Source organism: Marmota monax, unplaced genomic scaffold (genome assembly GCF_021218885.2).
Source record: "Marmota monax isolate L192 unplaced genomic scaffold, Marmota_monax_Labrador192_F-V1.1 WCK01_AAM20220418_F8-fsc00008, whole genome shotgun sequence".
NCBI lineage: Eukaryota > Metazoa > Chordata > Mammalia > Rodentia > Sciuridae > Marmota > Marmota monax.
Window position 1 is genome coordinate 7,265,928 of NW_026694432.1, and position 17,029 is coordinate 7,282,956.

A 17,029-nucleotide genomic window follows, 5' to 3' on the forward strand; every position below is an offset into this window, starting at 1 on the left:
GCCTAATCCATACCTGGCAAGCACTCTATCACTGAGCTACAACCCCAACCCCCTTTTGTTTGTTTATTTTGAGACAGGGTCCAGCTAAATTGTTCAGAGCCTCACTAAATTGCTGAGGCTAACCTTGTACTTGCAATCCTCCTGCCTTAGCCTCCAGAGTGGTTGGGATTACAGACATGTGCCACCATGCCTGGCCTTACATACTTTCTTAAGTCATATTTAACAGTGCTCTATTTTCTGTTTAAATGTTTTACCTCTCTATCTCAAGTTACTATTGTTTTGGATTAAAGGCTTTCTTTTTTTTTTTTTTTTTTTGGTGGTGCTAGGGATTGAACCCAGGGCCTTGTGAATGCTAGGCAAGTACTCTACCAACTGAGCTATATCCAGCCCCTAAAGACATTTTTATCAGTCCATTTTTTAAAACTATAGCTTATTAGTGAGATACCCATTATTTATTCTTTAATGATTTCTCTACATATCAAAACATGAATCTTTGACTTTTCAAAGTCTACAAACATGATTAGTTTTACCACTTTTCCAATTATGCTAATATTTAGACCACTCTAACTCCATTACTCACCAACGTTCTTGTATTGTTGTCATCATGACCTTTAATTTTTCTGTTTTAAGTCTCATAAGACCTCATGATTGTGTTATGTTCATTAATAACTTATATTTATCCATTGATTTGCTCTTTCCTTGAGGTTCTCTTCATTCCTTGCATTTTTGTTTCTTCACTTTCTTTCAACCTAAATAACTCCCTTTAACTGATCTAAGTTTTTGTCTGAAAAAGTTTTTATTTTACATTTAGAATATTTTTAACTTTAAAATACTTTTCATTTCAAAATAATTTTGAACTTATAAAAAAGTTGAAAGAACAACACAAAGAAATCCTGTGTGCTCCCTGCTTGCATTTATTAATTTTAAACATTTGATCACATACGCTTCATGTTTCTTTCTCTGTATATAAATATATTGTTGTAGTTATAATTTTAGAATCATTTAAAAGTAATATGTAAATATCATGTTCCTTTACCCCTTAGGACTTCAGCAACTATTTCCCAAGAATAAAGATATTCTCTTATATAGGAGTTATCACACCTGGGAAATTTATCCTTTAAATGATACTTTAATATCATCTAATGTAAATCCAAGGGATTTCCCAGCCTTATCAATTGTCATAATAATGTAATTTATAGCAGTCCTCCTCCTCAGGATTATACATTTCATTATTTTCTTCATTCTCTTTGCATCTATTATAGATTATCAGCATTTACATATTACTTTTAAATGATTTCTTTGTTATTTCTTTTTAAGTTACAAAAAGAAAATTATTTTTTTTTCTCCAAATGCTATTTTTCACTACTGATATTTTTCAGTATATCCCTGGTACCAAAAAAAAAGCAATTTTTATATTGGAATGTTCCTCAATCTGGGTTTTTTGATGTTTCTTCATGATTAGATTCAGATTTAATAATAATGTATAGGTGGTTGATTTTTAATCTGGAGATGTCTATTGTGTCTACATGCTCTTCATTGGTGATTGAGACGTTATCCAGTTTCCCAACTGTGTAGCTAATTTTTTTTTTTTGTAACTAATAAATACTTCATAGACAGGTAACTTGCAACTATATAAATATTCTGTTCCTTATTAAATGTGTTTCCTGTAGATTCAGCATCTTTGTTGGTCAGTAGAGGCAGAACACACCAGTAATTTGAACCATGAAAATACAGTATAACAAATTGTCAACTAGTGAAAGCTGGATACTGAAAGGGATAAAAGAGAACCCTGAGAATGCAGAACTAGGAAGTGGGAAAAAATTTTTAAATAAATGAAAACAGCTGTTATCTCTAGGCTGAAGGAGAGTACATATTGAAGGAAATAAAGATCTAGAAGGGATTAGTTTGTTTCACTTAGCATAATAGTCTCCATATGCATCCATACTGGCAAATGCCATAATTACATTCTTCTTTATAGTTGAGTAATATTGCATTGAGAATATATACCACAGTCCCCAAAAACCAAAAGCTAAATGATATGTGGATCCTAACACCCAGTAAGTGGTGGGGCGGGGTGGAAAGAATAGAAGTTCATTGGATTAGACAAAGGGTAATGAAGGGAAGGGAGGGAGAAAGGGGATAGGAAAGACAGTGGAATGAATCAGACATAACTTTCCAGTGTCCACATATGAACACACGCCAGTGTAACTCCACATCACGTTCTGTTAGAGTCTGTAAACAAGTCAAAAATAACACCTGGCATTTTGCCAGGGGAATGTTAGAGTTCGTAAACAAGTCTGGATGGTGCCTGGCAAAATGCCAGAGGGAGTGGTTTGAGAAGTAACAAAAGCAAGCCATTAAGTGTGGAGATTCCTTATTGGTTGACTGATGTATCTAGTTTGTGCTAATTAGATAAGCTGTGTGGAATGTATAAATACTGCTCCTATCCTGCAATAAACGGCTCCCTCTCCTGCTGTATCAACGTACACAAGTTATTCGTCACCCCCCGGTTATTTTGCTGCTGCAGCCGGACTGCGGCAACGTTCAACCACAAGAATGAGAGGTTGTATGTCAAAGTTCGCTCTACAGTCATGTATATTGAAAAAGAACAAATTTTTTAAAAAACTTAGGAGGTACCTCTATACTTTCCCTTGCTCCTGACCAAAAAAGTGATGGGGACTAGGGAGAAAAACCAAGAAGATTCAGATTGGTGTGACTCGCTCACAGGAATACATGACCTTCCAGTGGACACAGGCAGAGTTTGCAGAGCAGGAGCCCCGGGGTGGGGACAATGGTGCTGGGTGAGTCAGGGCTGGTTTGTAGACGTGGCTGCCAGGTGGGACAACAGAGCACGGCAAGGAAAGCCACTGCTGGAGTGGCCAAGCTGCAGCCACAGGATGGGGCGAGTGTGGCCCTAGAGCCTGCCTGGAGTCGGTCCATGAGGTCAGGTGAGGAGAGCACTGCTGGCCCTTCCACATGCCACTCCTCTGGCTCTCAAGCTGAATAAGGAAGGCGGACCCCAGCCAGCAGCAGACGGACCTTCCTGCTGCTCTTGCGGCCAGTGCCCTCCAGCGCCCACTATTCTGGAGCCTCACATTGTGCCAGCTGGCCAAGGAGCATGTTTCCAGGGTGTGAGGAGGAGGGGCCTGCTTCCTCACACCCTGACAGTGTTCTCCAAGGCACAGCAGAACTTCCTCTCTAAGGAGTCTGGGAGCTGGGGCTGATCTGGTGCCAACTGGTTTGTTAGACATGAGTGACCAACTGTGTACTGAGGGGTGGGGAAGGAAGTGGAAGATTGCATACGAACATTTTGTGTGTTATTCAGTGTTTTAAGTCTTTAGTTGCTTCATACACATTGTCTGTACTCCTGATAAAATCCATGAGAGATGTTTATTAGCCACATCTTATAGATGAAGAGACTGAGGCTCTGAGAGGTTAAGTAACTTGTCCAAGATTACTCAGAAACAGCATCGCAGGCAGGATTAAAATCTTCGCTGTCTGCTTTTATAGGTGGCATTCTTGTGAGCTACCATACTTTAGATGACATGTCGATGAATGTGATTTTCTTATAGGCCCCACCATGGGGATGCTTCCAGAGAAAAACCAAAGCTGGGTTTCTGAATTTGTGCTGCTTGGCTTCTCCAGTGACCCCATGTCCAACAGGGTCCTTTTCTTTGTCTTCCTTCTCCTCTACCTGAGCTCAGTGCTGGGCAATGGGCTCATCATTGCCCTCATCTGCCTGGACACACATCTCCACACTCCCATGTACTTCTTCCTCTGTGTCCTCTCGGTGCTGGATACGAGCTACATCACCACCACCATGCACCAGATGTTGGTGCATCTTCTTTTTTTTTTTTTTTTAAACATAGAGGCAGAGACAGGAGGATCATGAGTTCAAAGCCAGCCTTAGCAATTTATTTTTTTTTTCCAGAGAGAGAGAGATAGAGATTTTCAATATTTATTTTTTAGTTTTCAGCGGATACATCATCTTTGTTTGTATGTGGTGCTGAGGATCGAACCCGGGCCGCATGCATGCCAGGCGAGCCCGCTACCGCTTGAGCCACATCCCCAGCCCCATGTTGGTGCATCTTCTGGCTCACTCTAGGACCATCTCCTTTGCTGGCTGTTGGCTGCAGATGTATGTGTTTTGTGCTCTGGGACTGACCAAGTGCATCTTCTTTGTAGTCATGGCTTATGACCGCTATGTGGCCATTTGCTATCCTCTGTGTTATACCATCATTCTCAACTGGAGACTGTGCACACAGTTGGCAGCTGGGACATGGGCCTGTGGTTTCCTCTTCTCTCTGGTCCATACCTTCCTCACTATGAGGCTGCCATACTGTGGGCCTAATAGGATCAACCACTACTTCTGTGAAGGGCCCTCCGTGCGGAACTTGGCTTGCACAGACACCCAGCTGATTGACATGGTGGACCTGATCATCAGTGTCTTTGTGGTTGTCACCCCACTGTCCCTCATTCTGGCCTCCTACATTCGTATCACCCTGGCCATTCTCAAGATCAAGTCCACCCAGGGCTGCTGCAAGGCTTTTTCCACCTGTGCCTCCCACCTGACTGTGGTCACACTCTTCTATGCTCCAGTGACTTACATCTACACGAGGCCCAACTCCAGCTACTCTCCAGAGCAAGACAAGCAAATCTCCCTCCTCTACAATGTCTTCACAGCCCTGCTCAACCCCATGGTCTACAGTCTGAGGAATAAGGACATTAAGAGGGCTTTTCTTAAGGTAATGGGATGTGGTAGGGTGGCCTGGTGACCCAGGAGAAGAATGGGATAGAATGTCCAATGCTGAAGAAAGAGAGAGCATCTATAATACCTGCAACCCACTTTGTGCATTTGAATAAGTATAGAACTTGGTTAGTGGAACAAATGTTCATGAAACCAACGTGGATGTCTTGATTAATTTCCTACTTTGTGATGCAATAACAAACAGCTCAATAATCTCTGGTTTACAACAGCAAACAATCATTTCTTGCTCATGTTCCATGTTAGTTGTAGGCTGGCTGCAGCTCTCTAAAGTCTCAGATCACCTTATAAGGAAGAGCCCTTATTGTGGAACATGGTATTCCAAGACAGAGGGGAAGACATAATGGACAAAGCATGTGATGACTGTTAAAGCTTCTCAGAAATGACTGCACACATCCCAAGCAAGTCACGTGATCAAGGCGATGCCAAAGGGGTGGGAAGTGTTTTCCCTACAGAGAAGTAACAAAGTTACATGGCAATGGGCAGACATGCTTAGTTCCAGAACTTTGAAGACCCAAGGAAAGATATGGAGAGATTTATAGTCATGAAATTTTATTTCTGCAACCCAAGAAGATGCCACAATGGCTGGTGAGAACTGATGATCTCAGGGGAATGAGGTTCTCTTGGCGGCTGATAGACACAAAGGGCCAGGTTCCCCACCATTCCACAGTCATCCAACACTGTGGACCTCAGCACCTGATAAGTTCTTCAGGGCTTGGAGTCCGGGAGAGAGGGAGGATGCTGAAGACTGAACTGTCTCCCCCCTAAATTCATATGATGAAGCTCTCACACCCCATGGGACTGGATCTGGACTAAGGAAATAATTAAGGTTAAATGAAGTCATAAGGGTGGATCCCTAATTTGATAGGATCTGTGTCCTTATAAGAAGAGACACCAGAGAATGCTTTCACTCTCACCCTCCCTCCTCGCCTTCCTCTCTGTCCCTCTGTCACATGGGAACACAGTGAGAAGGTGGCCATCAACAGTCCAGAAAGAGAGCCCCCACCAGGACTTGATGGGGCTGGAACCCTGAACTCAGACTTTCAGCTTCCAGAAAATAAATCTCTGTTATTTAAGCCCAGCTAGTTATGGTGTTATTAGCCTGAGTTCACTAATAACAGAAGGTTGCCCCAAGAAGATTCATATTATTTCTACCAGTGGAACAAAAACTTAATAGAGAAATCAAGGTCAGTTACTAGAAAATGAGGTTGCAAAATTCTTTAGAAAACAAACAGCATTCTGTGGTAGAGAAACTAGAGGACAGAAACCTACTCACCCAGAGTAGACAAGTAAGGGCTTGGAGTTAAGATTTAGCTGATACCTGTGGACGAGAAGGAGTCAGGCAAGGAATGAGCAGGAGGAGGCACTTTCAGTGAAGGGTAAGCCAGGTTCAGAGGCCTCACGTTAGGAAAGGAGTTGCATGATCTGGTGAACAGGAGGAAGGTTCTTGTGGTCCTGGCAGTGAGCAGGACAGGAAAGACAAAATCAGGAGTCAGGCAGAGGCCAGATCCCGAAAGTCCCCTGGGAATGGTGTACTTTGTGCTCAATGCAGTGAGAGTGTGAAATTCTGGTTGAGAAGTGGTGCAGATTTAGGGGTGATAACCTCCTTGTGGGAGTGGCTTTAGGAGCCCATGGCTGGAAAGGGCGTGGGAGAAACAGGGGAGAGTGCAGGAGTGTGGATGGGGACTCTTTCCTCGGGAGAGCAGCAGAGCACATGAAGGTTTAGATGACAAACAGGGGAGAATTGGGGAAAGGCGGGCAAGTGGGAGGGTCAGCTCTTGAGGGGATGAGCAGAGTGATCCACGAGGAAAGGAAGTCAGGGATAATGAATTACTAGGGAGTCTCTCTCCGTTTCCAGCCTGGGCCACAGGCTCAGAATGCCCAGCAAACTTGTCCCCTCAGGTCTTGGCCACCCTCTCAACATGGAAACCCGAGTTCCACCCCAGTCAGGCACCTGCCTGGCCCCTTAGCTAGTCCCAGAATGGCCTGCGTGCTGCTCCTTGGTGGACTCATTCAGCAAGCCCTCCCATGGGGACTGAAGCATGTAGTGTCCCACATAGACGTCATTCTTTCTGTAAGGCCCACAGACTGTGAAGACCTTGTGCTCCCAGTGGCAGCCAGCACCCAGCTGTTTGTCCCTAGCCCTGCTTGCTGATGGCCTGCCCCCTAGTTAGTTTGCCTGTCAGCTCTGGGCTGGCTAACCAGCTAATTCCTCTGCAATTCAGTGCTTGAACCACACCTCCTCTAATGAGGTCTAACCCCTCCCAAGTCTGTCCTTCCTCAGCCCCTCTCTCTTGTTCCTTGGGTCCCATTCATTCATAGTTGATACTTAATTATGTTACCTTTTCCTTATTTTGCCTACTGGGTCCTTTATGTCTCCTGATTGGACCCAAAGGGATGCAGTTTCTCTAATGTTTCAAAGTATCATTATCTGGATTTTACTGAAAACCTGGAAACCGAGAAAACAAATGCTCCCAGGAATTAGAGGTCATATTTAAAGTCCTTAGGCCAGAAACGGGGAGCTGGGACTCCAGACTGTCACCTCTGCTCATCTCTTACCATTATCACCCAGCATGTCCTCGCTAGGGCTCCATCCCATATATTCTTTCACAAGTTGAGCTTAGTCTCCTTTTCTTGAAGGTTCTCTATGAAATCCCTTTCCTAAAATTAAGGCACATTCAAACCTTCTCCACTGAATGTTTCCTTCCTCTCTTTACCCAAATCTGAATTTCCCCCAGGCACAGCATCCTTGGGTGGACCTTTTCCTAATGACCTAGAACATTTCCTGCTCTGAAGTCTAAATTTCCTGTATCTCACTTTCTTCTAGCAGCTCCCTCAGTTCCCTTTCATCCTCAACTCCTATTTATCTGTTCTCTGGCTTAATTACATACCTTTGTCCTGCCATCTCTTCCCAGGGTACCACCTGATCTAATCTTGATGTAGCAGGATAGCACATCAACCCCTATGATATTTCCACTACTCATTCTCCTATGATTTGGGGGCTTTTTGAATTAAACAATATTTCTACATGGGTCCTGCCAGGTCTCTCTCTCTCTCTCTCTCTCTCTCTCTCTCTCTCTCTCTCTCTCTCTCTCTCTCTCCCCTAGCAGCTCCCTGAGGCCCTCTTCCTCACTACTTCCTCAAGTGTATTCAGAAATTGCTCTATACCTAGCTGTGAAATGCAAAGCCAAATATTCATCTTATACCAAGAATAACTATTGTAACTCTCACCAATACCACAATCATTAGTACTTTTCTTACTGAGTTCAAACTACCTTCACTGACCTCTGCTTGCACTGATTCTCTATCACCTTCATTGGAACCATCACAGTTTCATTGAAGACTGAAGACTGTCATTTGATAAAGGTTCAATAATTCTGACCTTAAAGAGATAAACTATGAAGGGTTTTTAAGTTTCCTTTGTGTTCAAAGCCAGCATCTCACAGAGTTTCTCCACAGCAGTATTTCCTTGAATTATCTGTCATTTGTGTCCATTGGGTGATCTGAACTTTGAAAAGTCAAAGCCAAGTTTGGAGCAGAAAATGTCTAGGCTAGTAGGATAGTCCTACGGACGTGGCATGTAGGAATGCCAACTAGGATTAGCTAGGAACTTCTGTCTCTTTTTTTCCTCTAGCAATAGAAAATGTGAGGGTAAAATTTGGAGGGGATTCTATAAAGGTAGGGAGATCCCCTTGAGAAAGCTTCTCTTTTCAAGTTAATCTTCACTGGAGTGTTGCTGCCATTCAGGGAATGATAAACTGTGTGGTCAGTAAAATTTCCTAAGTTTCTATGTGTAACTTGTCTGTGCCTTGTCCAAGGTGCAAGGGACCCTGAGGGCTGAGGCCATGAGTGAATGGTTTTGGCATTGGGAAGGGAAGCCATCATCATCACTGAAAGAATGAACAAGGCTCATCTTCAGAGAAAATGCCCATTTATTGAGGAACAGCTATGCATATTTATAGAGCTGGGAATGGTTTGACAGTTATGACAGTTTAATGGTTTGACAGTTGGCATGAGGTGCTTTCTGATTGGTGGGTAAGGATCATGTGAGTCAGCAGGGCTAGTCTGATTGGTGGGTAAGGATCATGTAAGCCAGCAGGGCTCACCATTGGACAGCTCTTCTCAGGGGATGGGGAAGTTAGTCTTTGGAGCTGGGGTGACTCCCAACATTCCCCCCTCTTTATTATTAAATGAGAGTGGGCGTCAACTCATTCTGGCTGCTTCCTGCTGAGATGGGGCAGCATGGGAGAATCAGAGAGAAGGGAAGTAAGAATCCCCACAGGAAGGCAGAGAGGACCAGTATAACTTCAGGAACCAGATAAATGAAGGTTCCTTACCACCACAGATCCATGATGATTCAGTCCATTTGACATAGGTCTCGACTGGAGGTATCATCAGTAGCCAGGAGTTGGTAATTCCTGAGGAGAAGCTGGTTAAAAGCTTGATTAGAAATTTTTTACCCACCTGAGTCTGAATGAACTTTATGATAAAGGGAAGGAACAGGCACAGGGAGTTTTTATAGCCCAAATCTAATGGGGTCTCTGGGTCTGCAAGCTACCTTGTTGGCACAAGGGGGGTTAGTGTTCAGCTTTGAGCGGAGGCTTGGGCGTTTGGGCTTGAAGCAAACAGGTGATAAAGAACCAGACAGAGGGTTTGAAAAGCCAGGTCATCCTGCAGCTAACTTTGTTTGGCATGCCCTGCAGACAACTTATTCAGCCTGTCCTGCACCTAACACCCCCAATTCCACTCTTCATTCCTAGTCCAATCAATTCCCTCCCCTCTCTATTAAGGCTGTTCTTCAAACTCTCTTCTAACTGGGTTCTCTAAAACCAGCTTTCTTCTCTACTTTTCTCGAAATATCCAAACCAGCTTGCTTCTCTCACTTCTATCACTGTTCCCAGCTTTCCCTAGTCACACCAAGAAAGCACGGGCTTTGTAATAAAGAAGGCAGCTTCTCCCAAGCTCTGAACGAAGGCGGCCAAGGGAGGACCATGGCCCATTGTTACCAGATTTCCCTTTGAGAGCAGTCAGATCTCTCCAGGTCTTATGTGAAACACCTCAACTTTAAATACTGATACTTGAAATTCTTACGAAACTGGGAGGGTAAACAAAACACACATGTTCCTCCTTAGGCCCAGAAGGCAACTCATAAAGTGCTCTCTTATGATAAAGGTAGTTCACACTTATTCAGGGGTCACCATGCTCTGGACACCTAAGTGGTTTGTCAGAAGGACAACACACAATGGTCCCACTACCTGCCAGATCCAAGCAAGTAGGGGGTCTGTAAAGAGGAGAAGGAGGTCTGGCTGGAGGGGGCCCTTAGGTTTACTTGCTTTGAATCTCCAGACATAGGGTGAATAGAGGACCCAAGAGGGGCCAGAAATGAGGGGGAGCATTAGGTATTGGGCTAAGGACGGAGACACGGGAGAGGCTGAGCTTGAGGGGATCTTCTGGGGAGGGATGACAAGAGTAGGAGCACCGGGCTTAATGGAGAGCAGGGCTGAAAAGAGATGGAGGGATTTTCAAGGAGAGACAAGGAGGGATAGAACCCTGGAAGGAGGAAGTGACTGTAGTCCCTTGTAAGTGAGGAAATCCTTTAGATGGTAAGGAGATGAGATGGTTAGCAGGGAACCAAAGGTAAGCTTGTGTGCTTCTTTCTGGAGGTCATGGGCCGCTGCTAGGGCTCTGAGGCATGGGTGCCAGCCCCTGACTGTGGGGTTGGGTAGGTAGGCCACTGGTGCAAAAGTGGAGCCATATTCCTGATTCAGAGTGCCCAGACTTTGTCCCTGTTTTTCATGTACATAGAGGGTGAAGGGTCCGGAGAGGTCAGGGAGATGCAGGGCAGGTGCCCGGAGGAGGGCCTTTTTAAGGATTGTAAAGGGCTTTCCTACTGCTGAGGGTAGGGGTTCATCTTGGGGGCCCTTGGCCAGATTATATAGTGACCTGGCGAGGAGGGAGAAATTAGGAATCCAGGCCCTGAAGTATCCAGCCAAACCCAAGAAGGAGATCATGTCATCTTTGGTCTTTGGTGTAGGTATAGACACAATAAGCTGTTTTCTGTCTACTGTAATGGCCTTTTTCCCTTGAGAGATAGAAAACCCTAGATATGTGACCTCTTTACATGCTATTTGGGCCTTTTGTGGAGAGGCCCGATATCCCTTTAAGGCCAAGAAATTAAGTAGGAGAACTGTGTCATCTGTTGAGCGCCCTTTGGACGGGCTAGAAGAATTTGTAGAAGTTTGCAAGAGGTGCAGAGAGCAGGATTGGATCAGAGCAAGAAGAAAGCCTGGAAGAGATCCCTTAGAATGGAGGGATCCAGGGACTCAAAAAGGGGCCATCTGCTTTGGTTGTCTAAGGGATAAGTGGGCCAGGCCTGGGTGCTATATTTGATCCAAGAGGCATTGTAGGGGAGAGTCGACCTGCACAGTGGACACATTACCCATGTAAGGAGGAGGGAAGAGGACGCAAATGTAGTAAGAGAGAAGGAGGAAACTGATTCATTGGCAAAAGGGGCGTCCCCGCTAGAGCAAAAATCAGGAGTGCCTAAGTGGCAGGTTCAAGCTGCAGAGATTGGTCGTACCAAATCCTGACAGTTGAAGCTCTCATCCTGGACGGAGCCAGAGCCATGGGAGACCTTGGCCAAGGCTTTTCGGGACCCCTCCTGGAGAGGTCGGTTACTCCCAGGGCCGGAAAGAGGGGAGAGAGAGAGGAAGGGGAGGGAAAGCGTCCTTCTAGTGGCCGAGTCCTATAGGTGAGAGGACTAGGACTATAATCAATATATTGCAAGAGGGGGGTTTCAGGGCACTGGAGGTGAAAAGATTGGAGGTCGGAGGCCAAGGTTTGTCCAAAGAGGTGTGGACTATCTCAAAATCCCTGGGGAAGGACAGTCCAGATTAGTTGTCAAGAATGTCTGGTGGTGGGATCTGTCCAGGTAAAGGCAAAAAGATCTTGTGATTCAGGAGCAAGAGTAATGGAGAAGAAAGCGTCCTTTAAATCTATGACCGAGAAGTGGGTGGCAGTTTGGGGGATCTGAGACAGCAGGGTCTGTGGGTTGGGAACCAAAGGATGTATGGGCCTAACGGAGGTGTTGATGAATTGTAGGTCCTGAATTAAGTGATAGGACCCGTTGGGCTTTTCTATCGCTAGTATAGGAGTATTGTAAGGGGAATGAGTAACTTGTCTGTGCCTTGTCCAAGGTGCAAGGAACCCTGAGGGCTGAGGCCATGGGTGAATGGTTTTGGCATTGGGAAGGGAAGCCACCACCATCATGACCACCACCAGCTACCATCCTCTCAGCAACCTCTTGACTAAAGTACTCCAATGATTACCCAGTTCACATTTGAACAAATGTTTATTAAAAGCTTTAAAGTGGAATATTAGTGATGATATCTCCCAGGGTGTTGGCTGGTTGTCAACAGAACCTCTTCATGCTATATCTTGAGGGCCTGTCGTAATTTTCTCATAGTTTTGCTAACCAAGTTCATGAGCTATTGGGAGGCAGACCCAAGCTAACCAAATCCACAGCAGACTGAAGTGTAAACAAATGCCAGCTCTTTCATTTATAATGTTAGCTATCCCTTCCCCAAGAATAGAATAGCCATTTACTCTCGGCTGAAAGGGTCTCAGATGTCTGCTTGGTAACTGTGGTGTTAGGAAATGAAATTAGAATAGAAAGAGTTTCCATGTTTATATGGAGCATTCAATGTGTCAAGCACTGTTGTAAGGACTTTACCTGTCACAACAACCCTATAAGGTGTTAGTCTGCTATTGTTATTGTCATCCCAATTCTATAGATACCAAAGAGTCTGGCTCTTATACACTATGATGTAGTTTGGATTATGTTTCATCTGTGTACTGAGAGACCCTTCAAAATATCTCTTTCCCACAGCAGTGGCTCACCTCCCCAGGGACAGAATGAATCCTGTATCCTGGGGCCCAAACTCCCCTAGACAGTGCTGAATGGACAGTGACCAACCCCTCAGTCCTATTCCTAAAGTTACTTTTCCTTTCTCCTATGACTATGTTTCTTTAGATCTAGTCTTTCTCCTGACTGAGAAAGAAAGTTATTGATCTGGGGTCCTCTGAGTCATCTTGTCCCAGCCAACCGGAGTTAACTTACATAATGAGTTAACTTCATTTGTGCCAGACCCTTTGATGCTCCCACGGAAATAGAGAAGAATCAGTCACATGTCATGCTTTGAAGTCTGTCTGGGGTTGTGTCCCTTAATGTTTGAGGGTCGCCTAGTGTCTAGAGCCATCTGCGCGACCATAACTTGTACCTACCTCTGCACCTCAGTTTTCTAACCACTTGTGAATGATTATTGCCTGTCTGCTTTTTGGATATGGTAGAAGGGCCATAGACCCTCTTCTTTCAGAACTGGTTGTAGCCATCTGTGTTCCAGTGGCCTTACTCAGGGACCCTGCCCCAGCCTGTTACTTTGAGGAAAGCCCTCTTTACATCTTTGTTTCTGAGGCTGTAGATGATGGGGTTGAGGAAGGCAGAGATGACATTGTAGAACAGAGCCAGTTTCTTGTCCCGCTCTGGGGAAGCATTGGCCCCAGGGTTCATGTACATAAACATGGTAGGTCCACAGAACATGGTGACCACAGTGATGTGCGATGCACAGGTGGAGAAGGCCTTGATCTGCCCTTGGGTGGAACCAATCCTTAGAATTGCAATGAAGATACGGATATATGAAGCCAGAATGAAGGAAAGTGGTATCAGGAGAAGGATGAAGCCCAGAATGAAATCTACTCTGTCATTGAGGGATGTGTCTGCACAGGCCAACTTCAGAACAGCAGGCACCTCACAGAAGAAGTGGTTGATCTCATTGGGGCCACAGTAGGGCAGGCGCATGGTGAAGACAGTGTAGACTAGGGAACAGCTGACACCCCATAGTCCACAAAAGATGACCATTGCCCCACACAGCCAAGGGCTCATGATAACCTGTACCTGAGTGGAGAGCAGATGGCTACATACCTATCATAGGCCATGACAGAGAACAGCCATCCCTCAGTGATGCCCAACACCAGAAAGATGTACATCTGGGCCACACACCCAACATAGGAAATGGTCTTCTTCTGGCAGACCAGATGCACCAACATCTGGGGCACAGTGGTGGTGACATAGCTCATGTCCAGCAGGGAAAGGACACTGAGGAAGAAGTACATGGGTGTGTGGAGGCGGGAGTCCATGTGGATCAAGGTGGCAATGAGTCCATTGCCCAGGAGTGTGGAAAGGGAGAGGGAGAGGAAGAGACTGAAGAGGATGACATTAGTTTGGGAATCCCTGGAGAAGCCCAGAAGGATGAACTCAGACACAGAGCTGCAGTTCTCCCAGGGAAACGCCTGCATTATTCTTCAGCTGCAGAAAGAGAAATGGACCTACTGGCCCAGTTTGGAAGCCATATTCAGTTGCCATGGCCATTCCACTGCTTCCAAGGTCAGTAGCCATTGGGTCCTAGTTGGGATTAATGTCAGTTCAGAGACTGGGGTCTACCTGGGATAGGTTACTTTTGGGGAAGGAAGGGAAATTGTCAATATTTAACTTCTCTGGCCAAAATCTTTTCTGAAAAACTCTAAGGTCTCATTTCCTTTCATTCTACTAGCCCATTAAAGGCCACCTTCCTTTCTCTCCTTCAGGAGCAACCATCACGTAGTGCATTGCTTGTGGGCTCTTCTCCCTAGACCTGGCTGCACAGTGAGATGGTGAAGATTTCAAACTCTCTTCTTCCCCTTGTCTCAAAATACATAATCAGAACTCTTCCTATTTGATATTTGTTGCGTTCAACTTTTTTTTTTTATACTGAGGAGTGAATGCAAGGAGTGCTTAATTACTGAGCCACATCCATAGCCCCAGCCCTGTTTTTTGTATTTTATTTAGAGGCCGGATCTCACTGAGTTGCACAGGGCCTTGCTAAGTTGCTGAGGCTGGCTTTGAACTCGTAATCATCCTGCCCCAGCCTCCCATGTTCCTGGTACAGGCATGTACCACCATGCCTAGCTTAACTTTTGATCACTATAGAAAAATAGGCAAATCAGAAATGTGGGTGTAGATATGTGGCTCCACAAACATGAGAGGTTCCTTGATAACTTACATTGGGCCTGCGTTTCTTGATTCTTTCGCATCCCTGGAAGCTTTCTCAGATTTTATTTTAGATGGGTTTACTCAGCAATTCTGCTTCTTCTTATCCTCACCTAATTCTTAAGGGAAAGGTCTTCCTGCTTGACTCTAAAACTTGACTAGACTTGAGGCAGAATAATAGTTGTCTTATTTGCTTAAAGATAACTTTGTAAAGTCTTGGGTTGTAGCTCAGTGGTTGAGCACTTGCCTCTCATGCATGAGCCACTGGGTTCAATCCTCAGCATCACATAAAAAAATAAACAAATAAAATAAAAAGATATTTAAAAATGGCTTTGGAGGCTGGGGATGTAGTTCACTGATAGAGAACTTGCCCAGGATGCACAAGGCCCTGGGTTCAATCCCCAGTACCAAAAAAAAAAAAAAAAAAGACAGTTCTGGCATCTCAAGCTCTCCAGCCTGGTGGGGATACCCCTCCCAATTTTAATAAACCCCTTAGGATCCCTTTCTCCCCTTGAGATTGATGATTGGCTGGGTAGCCTGGGATAAAGACTGGGTTTGGGTTTAGTTTATACCTGTAGAGATTAAAGGTGATTCTCTTGTTCATGGAGCCACTCCTAGGCCTCGAAGCGTTTGAGTGGCTTGTTGTAATGGCCAATGTTTTGGCCATTCTTGACGAGAGATGATGCTAAGGTCTGCACCTGTATCCAGTAGCCCATTAAATTCATGTCCTTGAATATTTAGTTTTAGCATGGGGCGAGAATCTAAATTTAAAGAAAGCATAGCCCAATCTACACCTGTGGAGCCTAATCCCTTGGAACCTCTTTCTACAGTACGACTGGAAAATTTATCATGTAGGCTGGGTATTATTAGTAACTGTGCTATTCTATCTCCTGGTGAAATTACTGATATACCCTTTGGAGAACTGGCTATAATTTTTATTTCACCTTCATAATCGGGATCAATTACCCCAGGACTTATCATAAGTCCTTTTAGAGTAGAAGAGCTGCGTCCCAATAATAAGCCTACTGTTCCTTTGGGAAGAGGTCCTTTCACCCCTGTGGGAATGATTTGAACTCCCATCTCTGGAGTTAGTACTGCTCTCGTGGAATGGATATGATGTCTACCAGGGAGATAGCCTGTGAGTAGTGGTAGGTTATTCATGAGGCAACCAGCACTGTGACTGCCACAGAGAGGGAGCTCAATAATGCCAGTGCCCATCAAGTGCTCCTGCTCATGGTGTCATTCATTGGTTAATCATATGCGGGTATAGGAGCTGGAAAGACAAGGATAAACAAGTTCAAGGACAGGGTATATTCCTAATATTAAAGAGCTTACAGTCTAGTAGGGAAAACAGAGGAATAAATATACAAAACATTCCCAATGTGTTTAGCACCAGGAGGGAAATGCATGCTGTCTGCCATGGCTCTGTGCTAAGCCCTAAGGGTGGAGAAGTAAAAACCTCTGCTCTCAAAGGGCTCACAGTGAAGAGACAAGCAGATGATGAACAGCCACCAAGTAAGGAGTGCTGTGTTGGAGAACAGAACACCTGGTGTGAATCTTAGAGGGTGAGCAGGATTAGCCAAGCCAAGAACTCAAAGAAGAGTTTTGCAAACAGAGGGAGCAGCAGGTGCCAAGGGCCTGAGGGAGAGCTTTGTGCAAACAGGGAGCCCAGGGATGAAGTCTGCACAGGGGTATTAGGAAAGGGGATTCCTGGAAGATGGGCCTAAAATTAAGAAGGAAACTGGGTCTAAATGGTCTTGTGTATCCTGCTAATAGGCACAGACTTAATCCTTTAGGCTGTGGGAGTCACTGATGGGTTTCAAGCAGAGAAATAATTTGTTTGGGCTTCGGGTTTAGAAACATGTTGTGTGGCTGGAAGTTAAGAGAAGGCATTGGAAGAAGACCAGGTGAGAGGTAAAGGAAAAAGACACAGAAGCCTAGTGTTCCACCCAGGAAGAGGAGAGGGTAGAAGGAGGGGTGGAGATGACCCAACAGCGCAGGGCAACTGAGGCCTGCAGAAAGTGAGAAAGGGGGGAAGGAAGATGAGCTTGAGGTTGGGAACTGGGAACATAAATTGTCATTAGCACCATTCAACAACACAGAAATGAGATGGAGATGAAGGAAGGACAGGTGGGGTGGGGCAGGAAAAGGCAGAGGGCTAATTAATTCTCTACAGACAT

The 17,029-nt window shown here is 45.0% G+C and overlaps 1 protein-coding gene and 1 pseudogene across 1 annotated transcript; one reads left to right on the forward strand and one right to left on the reverse strand.

The window, feature by feature from the left end:
* The first annotated feature begins 3,580 nt into the window (after nt 1-3,580).
* Nucleotides 3,581-4,775, forward strand: LOC124075293 (olfactory receptor 2A12-like). The gene is made up of 2 exons (XM_046418822.1): nt 3,581-3,831; nt 4,073-4,775. Exons 1-2 carry the CDS (start codon nt 3,581-3,583, stop codon nt 4,773-4,775), a joined length of 954 nt encoding a protein of 317 aa, XP_046274778.1.
* An 8,397-nt stretch (nt 4,776-13,172) lies between these two features.
* LOC124110243 (olfactory receptor 2D3-like) lies at nt 13,173-14,119 on the reverse strand (annotated as a pseudogene).
* Between the last annotated feature and the right edge of the window lie 2,910 nt (nt 14,120-17,029).

Coding starts and splice junctions, on each gene's coding strand:
- LOC124075293 (XM_046418822.1), top strand. CDS start 3,581: ATGGGGATGCTTCCAGAGAAAAACCAAAGCTGGGTTTCTGAATTTGTG. Junction 3,832..4,072: donor ACCACCACCATGCACCAGAT/GTTGGTGCATCT, acceptor CCACATCCCCAG/CCCCATGTTGGTGCATCTTC.